At 38.7% G+C, this 22,131-nt stretch overlaps 1 protein-coding gene across 3 annotated transcripts in view; it reads left to right on the top strand.

Annotated features, from left to right (window-relative positions):
* The window catches only part of apaf1 (apoptotic peptidase activating factor 1), a 230,212-nt gene that overhangs the window by 56,286 nt on the left and 151,795 nt on the right, over positions 1-22,131 (top strand). For all 3 annotated transcript variants that reach the window (XM_072241593.1, XM_072241592.1, XM_072241594.1), the window contains exons 8-11: positions 2,781-3,019; positions 5,460-5,627; positions 6,657-6,788; positions 10,061-10,174. In XM_072241593.1, the coding sequence (XP_072097694.1) occupies positions 2,781-3,019; positions 5,460-5,627; positions 6,657-6,788; positions 10,061-10,174 (653 nt within the window). The remainder of the gene's footprint in view (positions 1-2,780; positions 3,020-5,459; positions 5,628-6,656; positions 6,789-10,060; positions 10,175-22,131) is intronic.

Raw genomic sequence — 22,131 nt, 5'->3', positions numbered from 1 at the left:
ATTAAAAAGTTGGAAAGATCATAGATTGCTACTCATTTAGTACAGGTGCTAGTGAGACTATATCAATAGTTCAATTGTTCCACTTAAAATCATAGAATGCATACAACATACAACCTGAAATTGTCATTCTTCGCAGGGATCCACAAAACCAGAAGGGTACCCCAAAAAATGAGTGACAGTAAGTATATTAGAACCCCCAAAGCCCCCCTACTCCCCCCTCCCACACACAAGCAGCAGCAGAGTTGCTTCCCCCACCTTCCTCCCACTTATTTCAGTAAAAAAATGCAACAGCATCCTCCACCCACCAAGCAAACAATAGCAAAGCACCTAAGAAAGACCATGATATGCAGTACAACAAAAACTAATCATTCACATACCACAGGCTGTTGGTAGAATCTCAGGTGGTGACAAGAGGGCATATAGGAGTGAGATATGCCAGCTAGTGGAGTGGTGCTACAGCCTGGCATTAATGTCAGTAAGATGTAAGAGCTGATTGTGGACTTCAGGAAGGGTAAGATGAAGGAACACATACCAATCCTCAGAGGGATCAGAAGTGGAGAGAGTGAGCAGCTTCAAGTTCCTGGATGTCAAGATCTCTGAGGGTCTAACCTGGTCCCAACATATCGATGCAGTTATAAAGAAGGCAAGACAGCAGCTATACTTTATTAGGAGTTTGAAGAGATTTGGCATGTCAACAAATACACTCAAAAACTTCTATAGTTGTACCATGGAGGGCATTCTGACAGGCTGCATCACTGTCTGGTATGGAGGGGCTACTGCAAATGACCGAGAAAAGCTGCAGAAGGTTGTAAATCTAGTTAGTTCCATCTTGGGTACTAGCCATCAAAGTACCCAGGACATCTTTAGGGAGCAGTGTCTCAGAAAGGCAGCATCCATTATTAAGGACCTCCAGCACCCAGGGCGTGCCCTTTTCTCACTGTTACCAGCAGGTAGGAGGTACAGAAGCCTGAAGGCACACACTCAGTGATTCAGGAACAGCTTCTTCCCCTCTGCCATCCAATTCCTAAATGGACATTGAATCTTTGGACACTACCTCACTTTTTTAATATACAGTATTTCTGTTTTTGCATGTTTTTAAAAACATCTATTTAATATACATAATTGATTTACTTGTTTATTTATTATTTTTTTCTCTCTGCTACATTATGTATTGCATTGAACTGCTGCTGCTAAGTTAACAAATTTCACGTCACATGCTGGTGATAATAAACCTGATTCTGATTCTGACAAAAGCAAATACTCGGTGATTTACGGTGTTGAAATCTGCTCTGTGGCTTCCCCCTCCCAAGTTCTCTGACTCGAGAATTGGTAACAAACTCTCACCTACCAATGAGAGGGAGATGGGAGTTCATTGAGTACAGAACCTCTAACAGCTGATCCACTGTTCCCGATGTTCTGTTTCTGGAATATTCTGTGCAATTCTTATGTGAACTATAGCAAGAATATAGAACCATTGGTAACAGTTCAGTTCTTGTTAAAGGTGTAGTTTGGAGAGAAGAAATGCCAAAGTCTATGTATATATTCAGTGTTTTTCAGGAAATATCCTGATTTGATAGAGATTATCACCATGGAACACAGATTTATGTAGAAAATAGACACAGTACACAGGTGCTTTGAGTTTTTTAAAATTTTACTTGTGGGTTATTCTGGCTGTTGAAATGATTGCTGCAACCATCAGGAAGAAGTACAAGAGTTTCAGGACACACACCATCAGGTTCAGCAACAGTTATTACCCCTCAACCTTCAGAGACTTGAACCAAAGGGGATAACATCACATGCCCTATCACTGAACTGTTTCCACAAGCTATGGACTCACCTTCAAGGACTCTTCATCTCATGTTCTCGATATCTATTGCTTGTTCATTCATTATTTTTTTTTCTTTTGTATTTGCACATTAGTTGTCTGTACTGTTGGGTGTGGTCTTCCATTGATTCTGTTGCATTTCTTGGATTTATTGTGTATGCCTGCAAAAAATTGAATCTCAGGGTTGTATATGGTGACATATACTGTATGTACTTTGGTAATAAATTTACTTTGAACTTATCTGGAGATAGTGATTTAGATCTTCTGTATTGATATTTCACTCTCAATGGCAATTAGCTACAATTAGAAAACATATCACTGGAAGCTGGTGTTTACTTTAATATTAATGTGCATGTGAGTGTTAAAGGACATTTTTTTCCCTTCTCTAATGGTGTACTTTTTACAGTTGTGTGAATGAAAGGAATGATTTCCCAATTGCAATACAGAGAACTGAATGGTTTATCCTTAATTCTTTGTCAGTTTATGTAACTAAATCTGGAAATGTTCACCTGAGGGCATTTATTAGACTATGTTTTTATGCAATAGATTGATTCCTTTAATAAGTGGAAGGGATGGGTGACTAAGGTCCTGCTACTATCTGTAGTCATGCTATCATATTTTGTATTTCCTTGGGGCATAGGAGGTGACCATTTGGCCCATTGAGTTGGCGCTGGTTCTCTAAGCGTTCCCATCTTTCTCATTCTTCCACTTATTCTGTAATTTATTCTCTGACATACCCATTAGCTCCTCCCCTTCTGTAAAACAAGGTTCAGTTTTCTTTCGCAGTTGTGGGGAAAAAAACTCATGTTGAATCTTACATTGTTTAAAAAAGTTTTAATCATAATATGAAACACTACTTGCCAGCATAATAACTATCTTTTCCCTGGTTGAGATTTTATAAAGCTATATTTCTCAAATTAAAAAAAAATTAGAAACATATATTAATATTTTTCAGGTTCTCCTCTGGTTGTCTCCCTCATCGGTGCTCTATTGCGAGAATTTCCAAATCGATGGTCTTATTACCTCAAACAGCTGCAGAGTAAACAATTCAAAAGAATTCGTAAGTCGTCCTCCTATGATTATGAGGCACTTGATGAGGCTATGGCAATTAGCATTGAGGTTTTGGAGAAGAGTCATAGAGAATACTACAAAGACCTCTCCATACTAAAAAAGGATGTGAAAGTGCCAACTAGAGTAAGTTTTACTGTCTTCTAATAACCTGTGAATTTGTGTTTTAATTTTTGATAATCGTCTCCCAGTGGTGATGTGCAGGAGCAGTCTGTGTAGAGTTGCCCTTCCAGCTCCAGTCTGGGAATTTAATAAGGAGCTTTGAGTAAATAGTAAACTCTGTGATGTTCTTTACAGATAGCTGTTTGAGGTTGTTGAAAAGGTACTCTGAAAAATTAATAGTATTTTCATTTGCTGTGTTCCGGAATAAGCAGCACCATCTGCAAATTAGATGCCATTAATATTTATGTAAATCTATCACTTCTGTGGTAAGCCATTTTGAAACTGTTCTTTAGTGAGTTGTAGAGCTTTCATTATGTCAATCAATTTGTCACCCTTTTAGAAAGTAATGAATCAATCCAATGCAAGCATAGTTTAAAGAAAAACATTCCTGAAACATATTGATAAATTATTCAAATGAAAACTTCAGTGGAATTATACTGAATATGGTTCTTTTTGCATATTTGTGAAACTGAACCAATAAATCTATGTCAGGAAGATGTGGAGATACCTTTGACCACATTTTTCTTGTGATTGCAAGACTCTGTTGGACTTTGGTAATGCATACTGCAAGTCTGGTTCACTAGTTTATTGGCAGGACTGACGATGGAGGAGCTGCGTGGCCTTGCTTGTGGCATGGATTAGACCATATGGTGCGGTGTTGCCTGTTGCATTTGCACAGAGAAGGTGACACTGGAGGCAGTATGGTGCACTGTCAATGCTGGATCGGGGGCTGGCCCCCTTTACGGGTGCTCCCTTTGTCGTAAGTGAGGAAACAGATTCAATAGGTCTCGAAGGCGAGGACTCTGGACACAGTCTTGGTAGTAAAGGATTTTATTTACGGAAGGCAAATGTGGAAAAATGGCAACAGAAGCAACACGCACACAATTTACAGTAGTCAGATCAGCAATAAAACACGTGGACAATTAATAAAATCACGTGGGAGCAAAGTATACACACACACACACACACACACACACACACACACACACACCCCTCCCGCCAGGGAAAAGTCAGTACGATACCAACACCCTTGACTCTGTGGGGGCACGGCTCTTATGATATTAGGGACAATACCCACACCCCTAACCCTAATCAATGCACAACTCACCAACTCCTTTTCAGGAAGTTCTATTCAAAAGGTTCAAAGGAACATCTAAACAAGCCTGATGCATTTTGGAAACAAGTCCTGTGGACTGATGAAATTAAAATAGAACTTTTTGGCCACAATGAGCAAAGGTATGTTTGGAGAAAAAAGGGTGCAGAATTTCATGATAAGAACCCCTCTCCAACTGTTAAGCACGGGGTGGATCGATCATGCTCTGGGCTTGTGTTGCAGGCAGTGGCATGGGGAACATTTACTGGTAGAGGGAAGAATGAATTCAATTAAATACCAGCAAATTCTGGAAGCAAACATCACACCGTCTGTAAAAAAGCCGAAGATGTAAAGAGGATGGCTTCTACAACAGGATAATGATCCTAAACACACCTCAAAATCCACAATAGACTACCTCAAGAGGTGCACGTTGAAGGTTTTCCATGGCCCTCACAGTCCCCTGACCTAAACATCATCGAGAATCTGTGGATAGACCTCAAAAGAGCAGTGCATGCAAGACAGCCCAAGAATCTCACAGAACTAGAAGCCTTTTGTAAGGAAGAATGGGTGAAAATCCCCCAAACCAAGAATTGAAAGACTCTTAGCTGGCTACAAAAAGTGTTTACAAGCTGTGATACTTGCCAAAGGGGGTGTTACTAAGAACTGACCATGCAGGGTGCCCAAACTTTTGCTTCAGGCCCTTTTTCTTTTTTGTTATTTTGAAACTGTAAAAGATGGAAATAAAAAAAAAGTCTTCTTAAAGTATTAAAGAAATGTGTCATATTTAGCTTCATGCCTTTTGGAAATCATTTCCATCAGTTTTACTCGCTGAGCTATTCACAGTAACAGAAATTTTAACCAGGGGTGCCCAGACTTTGGCATGTCACTGTATATTCTGCTTGCATTTTGAGGACTAGGGTGAATGCACATTGGCCGTATATTTTCACTATCTTTTAATCTGATTCATCCTTTCTTATTGATTGGACTGAGACTTTGCTTTTTAATCTGCGCTCCGATAACTTGAAGCCTTCCCTACTACAAGTGCAGTGAAAGAGTTACTGTAATTACTGGGTGTATTGCAACATTTTGCGAAAGATGTTTTGAGTTTTGGTGTAACACCCTGGGGTGAATAAACACTTAGAATGTTAGATAGAGATTGTATGGGTTTTAATCTATGGAATTCAGGAATATATATTGATTGATATTTATTAGTAAGTTTTTTAGGATGGGGTGTCAGAAAAACCATAGTTGGCAATATGTTTGTGGTCAATTCCATCTATTTATCATTGTTATTTTTCATATTTTGATCAGGTTCTGTGTATTCTGTGGGAGTTGGATGTGGAAGAAGTAGAAGACATTTTACAAGTGTTTGTCAACAAATCTTTACTGTTCTGTGACCGAAACAAGCAATCTTTCCAGTATTACCTGCATGACTTGCAGTTGGATTTTCTGATTGAACAAAATCACAATCAACTTCCGGTAGTTTTTACTTCAATAAATATGTTTTTCCCTTTCCTTTGATAATTTTTTGTTCTTCAATTCAAATACTTATGTGTATCAGTTTTACATATAAGTAATGACTATGTAGTATATAGACAAAGACAATACATTTCGCAAGACGTTGTCATACCCATACAGTAATAAGACTTTGGATATTATGCACATAATTTTTGTTTAACACTAATATGGAAGTATAACCTTTTTGTTTAATGGATAAGCGACACTTTTCCATTTATGTCAAGAAAGGACAGAACATAGCAAAGAGGCTGTGGCATCTGTATGGAGTATGTACTGGGAGCTCAGGTCAGAGTGCTTTTCATTCAGGCTTTTTTTGCTAACAATTGTTGTTGGGTAGTCTTGTATGTATTAGTGTGTAGGATGTTGCCGGATGGCTGTAGGAAGTGGCCTGGATTAATTTTATAGTCTTCAATTCCTGGTCCCCAGTGGATGATGTAATTGAAATATTTTCTTTGTGGCTATTTTGGCGTATTTATTCTGTGTGGACTTGTAGAACAATCCCATATCCCCACTAGTTTTCCTTGCAATCTGTTCTGAAATTTTCATCACCTTTCCTCTGATTCCACCACTCTTCCTCTGTACTGCAGGGAATTCTTATTGGCCATTTAACCTGCCAACGAGTACTTTTCTGAGATGTGGGAGGAAAACAAAGCAGCTAGGGGATATCCACACAGAGACAGGGCTAATATTCGAACTCCACATATATGAAGGTGAGGGTTGAACCTCGTCTTTGGAGCTGTGAGACAGTTGTTCTGCTTGCTGTTCCACTATACCACTGTTTGAAAGTCAGTGATTGGAGTACGTGTAATGGAAGCACCACTGGTTTGTACGTGTACATTGTGGTTGGCGTAGGATCTTAATCTTAAAACAGCATATTAGTGAGAATAAGTTAGTGTAAGAGCATCCAATTTGTATACATTATTGGTTTTATTACTGAAATATCTTGGGAGTATTTATTGAACTTCTATTTGTGATTTTTTTTTAACTAAGGAATTACATGCCAAAATGGTTCGTCAGTATCAGAAGACATATAAAAAGCTGCTTCCATCTCCTTCCGATGAAGATTGTATGTATTGGTACAGTTTTCTGGCTAACCATATGGCAAGAGCTAATTTGAATAAGGTTAGTGCTCATTTTACAATTACATTGTCATGATCAGTAAAACCTAATTTAAAGATGAAAATTCCAAGCTCATACTTGAAAATTGATAATATGTGACCATAGAAGGAAGGCACTTGTACTGGGTTTGAAACTGTTCTGGGCATGGCCTTCCCATTAATTGCCAAGTAGAAAGGACACAGAGCCAGAATACACTTGTAAGCAGCTAGCAAGTTCACCTCAACTTCTCTACACCCAGGAGCAATTTCAGATCCTTGAACTGATTTTCTTGTTGATAACAAGGCTGTCTTAATTAATAAGGACTTTGTTAAGGACACCCACCTTTGTTACATTTTATATGACTGAAAGATTATCTTGGTATTTATTTTACCACTCTACAGTGGATACTGCAGAGGAAGTTTTTAGTTTTAATTCTGATGGGGGTTAAGTCATGATTTGTATTATAACATGATTCTTTCAGTTTACATTACCAATTATTACTCTTACTTTTAGATTCATTTTGATTTAGTTGTTGCGTAACAAGTTCATTTTGGACATGTTAAAATATGGTAGGTTCGCGAGTTTAGTTTCAGACATTTTCCTCTGGTATAAATTCAAAAAATTGCATAGTTTTTATGTACTCTACTCTTAAGATCCTGGATAAGGAATTTTCAGTTTTTTTCCAGCTATAGGTGTCACTTCTATGAAATGTTTTTTGTAGTATTTTCAATTTGTTATACAATGGAACTGATTTTGTGATCAATTTTATTATCTTATTTGAATCCAAGATTCAAGGTTGAATTCAATGTCCTTTCCAGAACACAAGTATAAAGGAGAACGAAATAATTGTTACTTTGGATCTGATGCAGCAGAAAGAAATAAAATAAAAGAACCTAATAATAATAATAAAAAAAAATAAATACATAAGATAGCTTTTATACATAGATTAATTATATGTCCAGAAAATGGAAACAAACTGTGGAGGAACTCAAAGAATCAGGCAGCATCTGTGGAGGCATAGGGTGGGGGAGGAGGAGATGTTGATGTTTCAGGTCAAGATTCTGCATGAAGTTTGATTGTTTATTTTGCTCTGTGTGGGCACGCGACCAAGTGGTTAAGGCATTCGACTAGTGATCTGAAGGTCGTGAGTTTGAGCCCCAGCTGAGTCAGCGTGTTGTGTCCTTGAGCAAGGCACTTAACCACACAGTGCTCTGCGACGACACTGGTGCCAAGCTGTATCGGCCTTACCCCTTCCCTTGGACAACATCGGTGTCGTGGAGAGGGGATGCTTGCAGCATGGGCAACTGCCGGTCTTCCATACAACCTTGCCCAGGCCTGCGCCCTGGAAAATGAAGACTTTCCAAGCGCAGATCCATGGTCTCGCAAGACTAACGGGTGCCTTTTATTTTGCTTTAGATTCCAGCATTTGCACTTCTTGTGTCTCTAATTCATTTGAGTTATTGTCCTGTAAGAGCAAGTGCATTTAAGAGTATTCTGAGCCTAATTTCAAAAACTGACTTGAAGTTAATTTAGGGAGTTTAAATATATTTCCTTTTTGTTTTTCCATTCACAAGTTAGTCTCCATTTAATATAGAAATAGTTAAATTTAAAATTAATTAATGGGTCTATATTTGTAGCTGTAATTACGCAAAATCGGTCGAACAATATGTAAAAATAACCTTACGAGGAGATGTTTCTTTATGACTGTACTGTGGAGATTATGGAAACCAGCTGAGATTTTCAGATCTCCTGTAAGTCACATGAAGATGGTAAGTAACAGCTGTGGTTTAAGTTTTACATTCATTCACAGGCAATAGCTATGCATTCCTATGGAGGTATAATCAAATAATGAAGCGTTGCCAAGCAATTTTTACATATTCCTAAGTGACATTTTCATTACCTCCCTTCTTTCATTGCCAGAATGAGTAGGCGAGGAAAGATTAAATTGTTCTTTTTAAAGAAAAGAATATGTAATTTAATCAGGGGGTGGGATTTTTAATCGAGTTGAGCTCTCTATACATAATTAATCTTCTAAAGTTCTGTTTCCTAATGGAATAACTAATCTGCCTGCTTCAAATAGAGATGGTAATGAGCATTACATCACAAAATCATTTTTGCAGGAATATTGCTAGAAAATGAGTTAGTATTTCAAATAAGCTGGTGTATAAAATTTCACGTTTTATAGATTAATAAATTAGCTTTGTCATTATTAGGAGTTTCAGCAGAGTTAAATTTGTAATGGGTTTTGTTGTAAATATTTCAATTTTTCACATAACTGTGAAGTTATTGTCCATGTAGGTGAGCCACTGCAGTTTTATACTTTGTACTTTATTGTCGCCAAACAATTGGTACTAGAATGTACAATCATCACAGCGATATTCGATTCTGCACTTCACACTCCCTGGATTACAAATATTAAATATTAAAATATCTAAAATTAGTAAATATTCAAAATTTAAATTATAAATCATAAATAGAACATAGAAAAATGGGAAGTAAGGTAGTGCAAAAAAAAAACCGAGAGGCAGGTCCATATATTTGGAGGGTATGGCCCAGATCCGGGTCAAGATCCGTTCAGCAGTCTTATCACAGTTGCAAAGAAGCTGTTTCCAAATCTGGCCGTATGAGTCTTCAAGCTCCTGAACCTTCTCCCGGAGGGAAGAGGGACGAAACGTGTGTTGGCTGGGTGGGTCGTGTCCTTGATTATCCTGGCAGCACTGCTCCGACAGCGTGCGCTGTAAAGTGAGTCCACGGACGGAAGATTGGTTTGTGTAATGTGCTGCGCCGTGTTCACGATCTTCTGCAGCTTCTTTCGATCTTGTACAGGACAACTTCCATACCAGGTTGTGATGCACCCTAGAAGAATTTTCCTTTGGATTCACACACAGGCAGCCATCATAATTTTTAAGGGGACCTACTGTCTCCCTAAACACACTTCTGCTCTTGATATACCTATAGAATCTCTTGGGATGTGCTTCACCTTGCCTGCCTGATCATTCCCATATCCTCTGTTTTCCTTCCAAACTTCTCTTAAATGCACTCTTCCGCTACGTAGTCATCCAGAGATTCACTAGTTCCCAATTTCTTATACACAGTGTATGGTTCTTTCTTTCTTCACCAGAGCCTCAATGTTTTTTTTTTCAACCAGGATTCCCTAAATCTGCCAGCCTTACCCTTCACTTGTTCTTGAGAAATGTTATTGTTTGCTTTGTAAATTCCAAGAGTGTGGATTCTAATTTATGTTTCAATTTTATTAAGCAATAGCATTCTGAAGTTTACAAATTATGTTTTCATAGGACCTCTACTCGCTGATGTTTTCAGTGGATTGGATAAAGGCCAAGACTGAAATGATGGGTCCAGCTCAGTTAATAAATGACTTTGTGGAATTTAGGCATATTCTGGATGAGGAGGTATGTCTCATAATGACAACATTTTTGGCTGTGCATTTGAGCACTTGCTAAGGGAAATGGGAATAGGGGAGATGGCATCTTTTTTAAAATTCCATGTTTATTGAATAAATTAATTTTTGAAATCTTGACATTGTGAACCATGGGCACAGAAAGACAGTGCTATAGCAAAAACTTTGTTGAAGACAGTTGGGAAGACTAACCAAAAAACATTTTTCAATATTTTTATTTACGTTGAGGCCTCCTTCATAGATGTGAGCACATCTGTATGTTGATAGTATAGAAATATTGTACATTCAAGGTTCAAGCTTAATTGTCATTCAACTATACATGAGTACCCATGAATGCAGCCAAGTGAAATGGTGTTACTCTGGGGCCAAGATGCACGACACAGTAGAAGCAGTCTGACACAGCACAAGGCACATATAGCACACATAATATTGCAAGCACATGTAAGACAGCAGTTTGAAAAACAAGCAGTCACACAAAAAATATAGTTCAAGTCCCTGAGTCCATGAATGTTGCAGCAGTCTGCAGTCGAATACAATACAACTTGTCTCCTGCCTGGTGAACACTTGAAGGGCTTTAGGAAGTTTTGAGGTTGTAAAGATGAACCAAAAAAAAGTGCAAGTTCTTGTTACAAGCAAAATACATTGAAAATCGATGAAGAGAAAAATTGTGCTTAAGTAACATCTAAACCAAAGTAGGCATGATAGCCTTCATTGATAGCATTTCTCTGATTCCGCTAGTCACTATTTTGTATTCAAGGTGTTTCATAATTACAAGTACTATGTATATTAGAAGATTTTAATATAGTAAACAGTTTCCCAAAATTCAAGAAAAAAATTGCAGGCCCCTTCTGGAAGGTTCCAAAGAAGGTTCATGAGAAATATCTGGGAATGAGAGGGTTAATGTCTAAGGAGCATTTGTTGCCTTAAGGCCTGCACTTGTTGGAGTTGAGAAGAGTGAGAGGGTATTTCATTGAAACTTGTTGAATATTGAAAGGCCTAGATAGAGTGGACGTGCAGGGGATGTTTTCAATAGTGGGAGAGTCTAGGATACAAGGACACCCCTCAAAACAGATGAGGAAGAATTTCTTTAACCAGATGGTGGCAAATCTGTGGAATTTATTGACACAGATGGTCATGAAGGTCAAGTCACTGGGTATTTTGGGGTGAGGGGAAAGATTTAAAAGGAATTGAGGGGCATGTTTTTGTGCAGAGGGTGGTAAATATGATATATGGAATGACCTGCTACAGAAAGTTTTTGGTATAATAGTATAATTTAAGAAGCACTTGGATAGATGTGCCCGCGATGGAACTGACTGAGTCTACGACCCTCTGCAGCCTCTTGCAATCCTGTGCTTAGAGCCTGCATTCCAGGCTGTGATGCGATAGTCAGAATGCTCTCCACTATGCATCTATCAAAATTTGAAGAATGGTCTGTTTCCATGTTCGTTCTTAAGCTCGTACTAAAAAGGTTCAAACATTCATTTATTATCTAAGAACAACTCTAAGATTCTTCTTCTCCAGATAGCCACGAAGCAAAGAAAAACCATGGAAGTCATTTCAGAGAGAAACAGCAAACCCACCAACCCCCACACAAAAAAAATTAATGGCAATGTGGTCATCAACCCCACCAAGCTCCACTTCCCCCTCATGAAATGCAGCAAGAATATTGGCCTCTAAATCCCATTCTTCTCGCACAAAAAACTAGCAAAAATGCAACAAGAACATTGACCTCCCCTCCCGCCGCATGAAACGCAACAAGAACATTGGCCACTCAATCCCCTTACCCCCCCCGCTGCAGAACACAATAAGCCCCCAAATCCCCCTCTCCCTGTACAACAAACTAACAAGAACACCAATCCCTAGATCCCCTTCCCCTTCACACCAATGCAACAAGAACACGAGATGTGCATTCTACCCAGTGACTGTATATACACTGTGGGTTTCAGATTTCAGTCACACTGTTGACGAGAGTCTGGCTGCTCCCTTTTTCCATTGCAATGATGCCTGTTGGTTTTCAAATGGGGAATAATATGGTGCAATACAAGAGGCACAAGAGAGCTTGCAGAACAAATGGCCACAGTGCAGAAACAGAGGTGTGTTCACTGAGGAATGATTCTCCATTTATTTGAATGATATTAGCTTAATTACATGATATTCACAAATATAATTGGCAAGGTTGGAGTGCTGTTTAATTCTTAGTCTGAGTTAAGTAGCTTTATATAATTAATGCAATTATTACACAAAACGTTATGAATCTTCCTGACTCATTAGTATACTCCCTACACAGTATTCCCTAATTTGCATTATTTGCACTGTTACAGGTTTCTTGTTTAAAAATAGTAATTTTGAGATCTGCTTACATCAATCTTGAAATTTGCCAGGGTATTTGTGAGTACAGGTTGGGTACCCCTTAGCTGAGATGCTTGGTGCCACACACACACACACACACACACACACACACACACACACACACACACACACACATATATATATATACAAAACTACATATATTTATATATAGATATATGTATGAATGTATATACATTATATGTGTGTGTATGTATATATGTGTAAGTGTATTGCGATAGCTTGGGATCACCGTAATTTCCGACGATGAACCTATTTGCTACCGAAGTAGTCTTTGTCTTGCAATTGCTCGTCACACAAAAACTGATGCAGCTGTTTACAGTGTTAGGTTTTCATCAACGACAATCTTGGCAAACGGATCAATGAGCTTTCTCTGCTGCATCATGATCAGCAGACTCTTTATCACCACAAATCTTTAAAAATGTAAATCCGTGCCTTTTCTTACATTTCTGCAGCCCAATTTCAGTTCATTGTGATAGATCTTCGCATATTTCATGATCAGCATATTGTTAAGCGACGTATGTTAAGTGACATATGTTAAGTGACTCTAACGGATCCACTCTTTTAATGCATGAGCAAGATCTTCAATTTTCACTTCATGCAATGAAAAATGCTTAGAAAATGCTTTCTGCTGTCTATTAACCTGTTCATTGCATATGTGAAGCCACTTTTCAGAACTGTCTGTGGTGCGCAAATTTGGATAACCTGTACTTAGTTTTTCACTTTGTTGTGATGGTAGTGGAAAGGCAGTTGAGATTTCTTTTTGCCTTTTAGTACAGCAGTTCTCAGGCTGTTGCTTCATAGTGCTATAACAAGAATGAAAACATAGTGAGCTTGTTTGTGTCTGTCAGTGCTATTTATCTGTATACTGGGGAAAGCTTTTTGATTATGTGCCCTATCATTCTTTTGTGTTGTATCCCAAATTTATGCTTCTGAACAACTCTTTATAGGCGTGTTCAATATACAGTTTTTTCTTGTAGCTGGAAAGCCCATCTCCTGCTTTAGTTGAAAGTATTAAATCAACATTGTTCATACAATATGATGGGATGTAGTTTCTTTTCTGGTACCATGACTGACTAGAGGTAGGAGATCTTTGCTATCTCAAGATGTTCAGTGGCTAGAGATTGATACAATAATGCTAAAATTACACAATGACTTAGCCACCAATTCTCCCTAAATCTACCACATACTGCAGCTAAATTGACTGTTGTTCTGTTTACCGCTCACAGGGTTTTGAACTGATTAGCTTCAATTGTATGTGAACATTTTGAAATGTGAGGAATAAATGTATGTTTTAGGTTTTGAATCAAGGTTTGTCTGGGTTTGAGACTGTCCGGATAAAAGGCCCAAAGACTGAATGGAACTTGTGTTTCTTTTAGGAAAATAGTGAAATTTGTATGTTTTTATAGCTGCACACCATTTTGATTCACTGTGTTCATAATTGAGCTTCTTTAATGTAAATTCTCAAATATAATTGGCATGGTTGGGGGTATTATTTAATTCTGAGTGATATTTAAGTAGCTTATAAATTAATGTAATTATTTCAGAGAAAGATATAAATCCCTGACACATTAGTATATTCCCTAATTTGCTTTACTTGTACTGTTACAAATTTCTTTTTTAAAAAATGGCAATTAGAGAGTTCCATGGGAGGTAAGGCATTAAGGGTTAAGGCAGGTTTTTTTTTCCCTGATTCTAGTTTACCGAGTCAAATTGCCTTGTTGAATTTCTGCTGGATTTAATGAGTGACTTTCTCCTGTCAGATTATGGTTTATTTTAAACTGGGTGCCCAGGGAATAGCATTTTCAAGACAGTAACTTGGCACCAAGATAATTGCAAAAAAAAAATGCTGATTTTTTTTTTCATTGCACTTGAGAAGTCATTATCTCATATTTGACGCATCATTTTGAAAATGTGTTAGCTGGGATGAGGCATGCACAACATTCTGGGAGCCCAAACTGATTTAAACACTTAAAAGTCATCCTTCAGCAGAGATTGCTGTCCTTACTTGTTCTTGCTGGTTGTCATGCCTGTTGCTGATTTATGCTGTCTTCTAGCCAGCACATTTTTTGTGTAGGTGAGTTTGAGTTAGCTTTCCATGAGCAGACCACAGATTTATTTCCATTCCAATTATCTCCGATGAAACAAAGTTCAAAGTACATTTATTATCAAATTGATTAAAGTCTGTCACGAGCCTTGTGGCCCATCAGGCCGGTGCTTATGCCAGTTTCCATTTATTATCAAAGTATGTATAAATTATACAACCTTGAGATTCGTCTGCTAACAGGCAGGCACAAAACAAGGAATCCGAAAGAACCTATTTTTTTTTAAAAATAGAAACAACAAACACCCAATGTGTAGAGAGACAAAAAAAACACAGTTCATGCAAACAATAAAAGCAGCAACAGCATTCAGAACGAAAGTGAGTCCATAGACTTCAAGCCTGGAGCAGGCCCATAGTCTCAGCCTCAGTTCATCAAACAGCGGAGCAAATCGCCGCAGAGCTCACAAAAGCGAAGCCCGGAACAGGCTCACAACCTCAGCCGTAGTACCGTGTAGAGCAGAGTAAACATTGCAGAACTGGTCCAATCCTCATCTCTGGACCCTGCCTTTTCAATCCATCTGGCCCAACATTTAAATTTTCCAAACACCGGGTCGTTCCCCGCACTAGGAGCTGGGCCCTCTCGCTTCAATACACTCTGGCGCCTGGACCCCACCGCGGTGTTCCGGCCCGCACCCGACCTTTCCAAATTATCCCAGTGCTTAGATCGATCAGACCTCACTCTCATTAACTCACATTGAGAAACTGCCAGAGGATTTTAACGGTAGGTTTATTGTGTTGATGACTTCCTCCTCAGAATAAGGTTTAATATTATCAGGTTTAATAATATCAGGCATATATCATTAAATTTGTAGTCTTTGTGGCAGCAGTACAATGCAGTACCTAGTAATAAAAAAAACTGAATTACAGCAAGTATATACAGTGGCATGCAAATGTTTGGGCACCCCTGGTCAAAATTGCTGTTACTGTGAATAGTTAAGTGAGTAGAAGATGAACTGATCTCCAAAAGTCATAGAGTTAAAGATGAAACATTCTTTTCAACACTTTAAGCAAGATTAGTGTATTATTTTTGTTTTGTACAATTTTAGAGTGGGATAAAAAAGGTAAGGAGCACCATGCAAAAGTTTGGGCACCCCAAGAGACTTGAGCTCTCAAATAACTTTTACCAAGGTCCCACGCCTTAATTAGCTTGTTAGGGCTTTGGCTTGTTCACAGTCATCGTTAGGAAAGGCTAGGTGATACAAATTTCAAAGCTTTATGAATACCCTGACTCCTCAAACCTTGTCCCAACAATCAGCAGCCTTGGGCTCCTCTAAGCAGCTGTCTAGTACTCTGAAAATTAAAATAAATGATGCCCAGAAAGCAGGAGAAGGCTATAAGAAGATAGCAGAGGGTTTTCAGGTAGCCGTTTCCTCAGTTTGCAATGTAATTAAGAAATGGCAGTTAACAGGAATGATGGAGGTCAAGTTGAGGTCTGGAAGACCAAGAAAACTTTCTGAGAGAACTGCTCGTAGGATTACTAGAAAAGCAAATCAAAACCCCTGTTTAACTGCAAAAGACCTTCAGGAAGATTTAGCAGACTCTGGAGTGGTGGTGCACTGTTCTACTGTGCAGTGACACCTGCACAAATATGACCTTCATGGAGGAGTCATCAGAAGAAAACTTTTCCTGCGTCCTCACCACAAAATTCAGTGTCAGAAGTTTACAAAGGAACATCTAAACTAGCCTTAGGCATTTTGGAAAAAGGTCCTGTGGACTGATGACGTTAAAATAGAACTTTTTGGCCGCAATGAGCAAAGGTATGTTTGGAGAAAAAAGGGTGCAGAATTTCATGAAAAGAACACCTCTCCAACTGTTAAGCATGGGGGTGGATCGATCATGCTCTGGGCTTGTGTTGCAGCCAGTGGCACGGGGAACATTTCACTGGTAGAGGGAAGAATGAATTCAATTAAATACCAGCAAATTCTGGAAGCAAACATCACACTATCTGTTTAAAAAAAAAACTGAAGATGAAAAGAGGATGGCTTCTACAACAGGATAATGATCCTAAACACACCTCAAAATCCACAATGGACTACCTCAAGAGGCGCAAGCTGAAGGTTTTCCCATGTCCCTCACAGTCCCCTGACCTAAACATCATCAAAAATCTGTGGATAGACCTCAAAACAGCAGTGCATGCAAGATGGCCCAAGAACCTCACAGAACTAGAAGCCTTTTGCTAGGAAGAATGGGCGAAAATCCCCCAAACAAGAATTGAAAGACACTTAGCTGGCTACAGAAAGCATTTACAAGCTGTGATACCTGTCAAAGGGGGTGTTACTATGTACCGACCATGCAGGGTGCCCAAACTTTTGCTTCGGGCCCTTTTCCTTTTTTGTTACTTTGAAACTGTAAAAGATGGAAATAAAAAAGTAATCTTGCTTAAAATATTAAAGACATGTGTCATCTTTAACTTCCAGGTTATCTTCTACTCGCTTAGCTATTCACAGTAACACAAATTTTGACCGGGGTGCCCAAACTTTCGCATGCCACTGTATAATAGTTAAGTAGTGCAAAAATAAAAATTTTTTAAAAAAGTAGCGAGGTTGTGTTCATGGGTTCATTGCTCATTCAAAAATTGGATGGCAGAGGAGAAGAAGCTGTTGCTGAACCGTTGATTGTGTGCCTTCAGGCTGCTGTACCTCCTCTTGCAGTTTGTATCAATCAATAGTGTGGTTACCTTGTTCGGAGTGGGTGGGCTGTGACTGTCCGGTGATACGATGGTGTGATTCCTCAGAGTTTCTGGCTTCCCATCATTGACCAGACCTGGGATTGAATTCAAAGTACATCTATCAATCCATTTTTTTCAGATAGTCATACAATGGTGTTGTAGACCTTGTGCTGTTACCAATGTAATCTGCTAAAGATTCTGAATGTTAATCTCTTCTAATCCATGTGCACCATATATTTTGATAATTGGCTCCATTCTGGTTTCTCATGTTCTCTTTTGGCACAAGTAAAAGATTTGACAAAGAAGAGTTAAAAAAAATCTTGGTGGCTTGAATTGTATTACTGAAGACAAGATGCAGTGTTTGGTGGTGAATAGGATAATTAAGTCGAACAAGTCTAAGAGCATTAGGAGTAGTGTTCTGGAAGTTTATCTTCAGTGCACATCTATTTATTTGCTTTTAGAGTATATTTGTAGATCTACTTTTACGTGCTCAGCCACAGCCCCATATGGCTTGTATATCACTGGTTACAGGAGGGCAATCTATATTTATACCTTCTGAAGTTCTGTTTATTCTGCCACTGTTTCAGTGTGAAAATTCTTGCAAGTCATCTGTGCTATTTAGGAAAACTGAGACTGAGGAGCAAGGGGTTATAGACCCAGTTAGTTTAATGACTGGTACAGTTGGAAGAAGTACTTTGTGAACTCTTTGCAACTACCTGGTTTTCTACATTAGTTACTCATAAAGTGTGGTCTGATCTTAATCTGAGTCACAACAATAGACAAACACAATCTGTCTAAGCTAATAACATACAAACATATGTGTATGATGCTGGAAAAGGATACAAAAACGTTTCTAAAAACATGAGGGTTCATTAGTCCACAATAAAAGAAATTGTCTACAAATGGAGGAAAGTCAGTACGTTGCTCCCTGGGAGTGGACACTTTGCAAAGATCACACCAAAAGCACAATATGCAATGCTGAAGGGTAACAGCAAAAGACCTACAGAAATATCTAGAATTTGTTGAAGTTTCTGTTCATGTGCCCACTATAAGTAAACACTGAACAAGAATGGGCACCACAGTGGAAATCACTGCTTTCCAAAAAAAAAATTGCTGCATTTCTCAAGTTTGCAAAAGACCTCCTGGATGTTCTACAATGCTTCTGGGGCAATGTTCTGTGGGACAGATGAGACAAGAGTTGAACCTTTTGACAGAAATGCACACCACTATGTTTGGAGGAAAAAGGGCACTGCCCACCAACACCAAAACCTCATCCCAACTGTGAAGCATGGTGGAAGGAGCATCTTGGTTTGGGGCTGAGTATGCTATTTAAACAATCACAGTCTAGGTTCAAAAATGTATGTGAACCTCTGAGATAATACCACACAATGGTGTGCTATTAGTTTAGGGCAGTTTGGGTTCACAGCAAACGCAATCTCAATGGCTCTTCACACAGCCTTGGACCACCTGGACAATACAGACACCTGTGTCAGGATGTTGTGCTTTGACTATAGCTCACCATTTAACACCATCTTCTATACCTCCTTCTGCAATTAGATACTCAACTTCCTAACTGGTGCAGATTGGTAATATCTTCTCCTCACTGACGGTCAACACTGGCGCACCTCAAGAATGTGTGCTTAGCCCACAATTCTACTCTCTCTAAAGCCATGGCTGTGTGGGTCAAATGCCATCTATAAATTTGCTGATGAAATCATTGTCAGTAGAATCTTAGATGGAGAACATACAGGAGCAAGATATACCAGCTAGCTGAGTGGTGTTACAGCAACAACCTTACACTCAACATCAGTAAGACCAAGGAACTCATTGTGGACTTCAGGAAGAGTAGGACGAGGAAACATGAACCAATCCTCGTAGCGTAATCAGAAATGGAGAGAGTGAGCAGTTTCAAGTTCCTATTGCACAGGCTTGAAAGAAGCTACAGAAAGTTGTACAATTAGTTCCATCTTGGGTACTAGCCTCCGTAGTATTTAAATATCTCCAAGGAGCAGTTCCTCAGAAAGGCAGTGTTCATTATTAAGGATCTTCATCCCCCAGGACATGCCCACTTCTCATTGTTACTGTCAGGAAGGGGGTACAGAAGCCTGAAGAGACACATTCAGCAATTCAGGAGTAGCTTCTTTACCTCTGCCATCTGATTCCTAAATGGACATTGAACCCATGAACACGAGGAAATCTACGGATGCTGGAATTTCAAGCAACACACATCAAAGTTGCTGGTGAACACAAGAGGCCAAGGCAGCATCTCTAGGAAAAGGTACAGTTAACGTTTCAGGCCAAGACCCTTCATCAGGACCCATGAACACTGCCTCACTTTTTTTCATATATTATTTCTGATATTGCACTTTTTTATTTAACTGTTTAATATGCATATACTTACTGTAATTGATTTACATTTCTATATTATGTATTGCAGTGTACTGCTGCTGCTAATTTAACAAAATTTCACAACATACACCTGTGATATTCATCTTGATTCTGATTTTGCTTTGCTGCATCTGGGCTTGGACAGTTTGCAGTCGTTGAAGGAACAATGAATTCAATATTGTATCAGGACTTTTTACAGGAGAATGTCAGGGTAGCCCTTCGTCACCTGAAGCTTAATAGAACTTGGATGATGCAACAAGACAATAATCTGAAACAAGAATAAATCAACACAGGATGGTTTAAATGTGTTCAATGAAACCATTAAAAGTACAATTGTGTGTGTTATTAGTTGAAGCAAATTGTGATTGTCTATTATTGTGACTTAGTTGAAGATCAGACCATATTTTATGAGTAACTAATGGAGAAAACTAGGTAATTGCAATGGGTTCACAAACTTTTTCTTGCACCTAGACATGACAATACTACTGTCTCTAATGATGCAATTATTGAATGGAGTGCAGTGACTTAAACATTTTCAATGTTGTCTTATGAAGAAAGAGCATGAATTTCTGAAGTGTGGGTCATGCATGGCGTGCCTGGTTAAATTGTTTTTCAAAGGGGTGACCAAAGTAGTGGACAAGAAATGTACATGGGTGTTAATTAAATGGCCTTTTAGAAGATATTTAAATTGGTCTCCACAAACTATTGTTTGCAAAGTTTGAAACTCCCAGAGTTGAAGGCAAATTAAATGAATGACAAGAAACAAAGTATAGAGATAATTGATAGGTGATTAGATTGGCAAAGGCAATCTTGCAAAAATGATCAACTATTTTGGCTGTTTTATCACTTAAGTAATGGGACAGAAAAATACATACGGAATTAAGATTGCTTATGATGTAAGATGGGTGACGTTGTAAGCAACGTAGATGGAAACAGAAACTTCCAAAAGGCATTTGGACAATACGATGAGAAAACTGTGGACTTGAAGTCATTCATATTGGACCTTTTTAAATGTAAATAAGATAGAGGCAGTGAAGACCCATGGAGTCTTTGGAATTTTCAGGCATGAATCAGTAAAATATTGAGATTGCGTTGTGAAAGTACTCACCGAAGCGAACAGACACTGCTTTTTTTAAATGACTGTCGGTTTTGAAGTACTGTTGAAGTGATACAGAATGTTGAAGAAACCATGCCTGGGGAACTAAAAGCTTTTCTTAGAATCATATCTTAATTTGGGGAAAGGGATGATATGTGGAGTCAAGTTATCTTTTTCCCTTAAGTGCAGTAATGCACACTGGTCTTGTGAACGGAAAATAAGAAGAAAGAGAACATTATGAGACCAAACATAAAGGGATGTTTCTTGCCTTTATTCATCAAGGACATGAGTTCAAGAGTCGGCAGGTTATGTAGCAGTTTTATAAAGCTAGTTGGGCCGCATCTGAAATATTGCATTCAATTCTAATTGCTCTATTATAAGAAGGATGTGGAGACATTGGAGAGGATGAAGAAGAGGTTTATCATGATGCTGTCTGGATTAGAGAGGATATGATATAAAAGGAGGGCGTGGACAAACTTGGGTTGTTTTCTCAGGCACAGAGGAGGCTGAGGGGGGACCTGAGAAGTTGATGAACTTATGAGGGGTGAAGATAGACAGTCAGAAACTTTTTTTTTCAGAGCTGAAATGTCTAATGCTGGGCGGGGGGTGGGGGGTAAACATTTAAGGCAAGGAGGAGGTAAGTTCAAAGGAGATGTGTGAGGCAAGATATTTTGAGAGTGATGTGTGCCTGGAACGCACAGCCAAGGGTGGTAATGGAGGGAAATATGATAGAGGTGTTCACGAATCTGAGGTATGCTGAGAATGGAGGGATATGGATATTATGTAGGCAGAAGGGATTAGTCTGGTCTGGCACAGCACTGTGGGCCAAAGGACCATTTCCTTTGTACTACTTTATGTTCTTTAACAGGGGGTTCCCAATCTGGGGTCCACAGACCCCTTGATTAATAGTAGGAGTCTATGGCATAAAAATGGGTTGGGATCTCCTGTTCTATAACTATTGCCTCAGGGAATGGCAATGCTAATGGTAGTGGCAATTATGTATAGTGTTGTGTCTATGTTTCTGTGATTCTTAGAGGGTGGATAGCTGTTTCTTCATATATTTTCTTGAATAAATTGATAAATTTATTTAAGAAACAGACCTCAGTATAGTCTGTGGAGGACTAATCAGCCTGACCAAGCAATGCTGGATGTTGGCTTGGATCAGAGTGACTTGGAGGAGTGTGGATTGCAACCTGATATTTAGCTTACAGTAAATGCATTCAACCAAAAGTGGAAGGTTTCACACTTGTGCGGTGTGGAATTTGGAGATTGTTGAAGTTTAAATTTAGGAATAGCAACATTCTTTGTAAATTGTTAATGAACTTA

This window comes from Mobula birostris, chromosome 23 (genome assembly GCF_030028105.1).
Source record: "Mobula birostris isolate sMobBir1 chromosome 23, sMobBir1.hap1, whole genome shotgun sequence".
NCBI lineage: Eukaryota > Metazoa > Chordata > Chondrichthyes > Myliobatiformes > Myliobatidae > Mobula > Mobula birostris.
The sequence above is the reverse complement of the archived record's forward strand: the minus strand, read 5'-3'. Positions and strand labels throughout refer to the sequence as shown.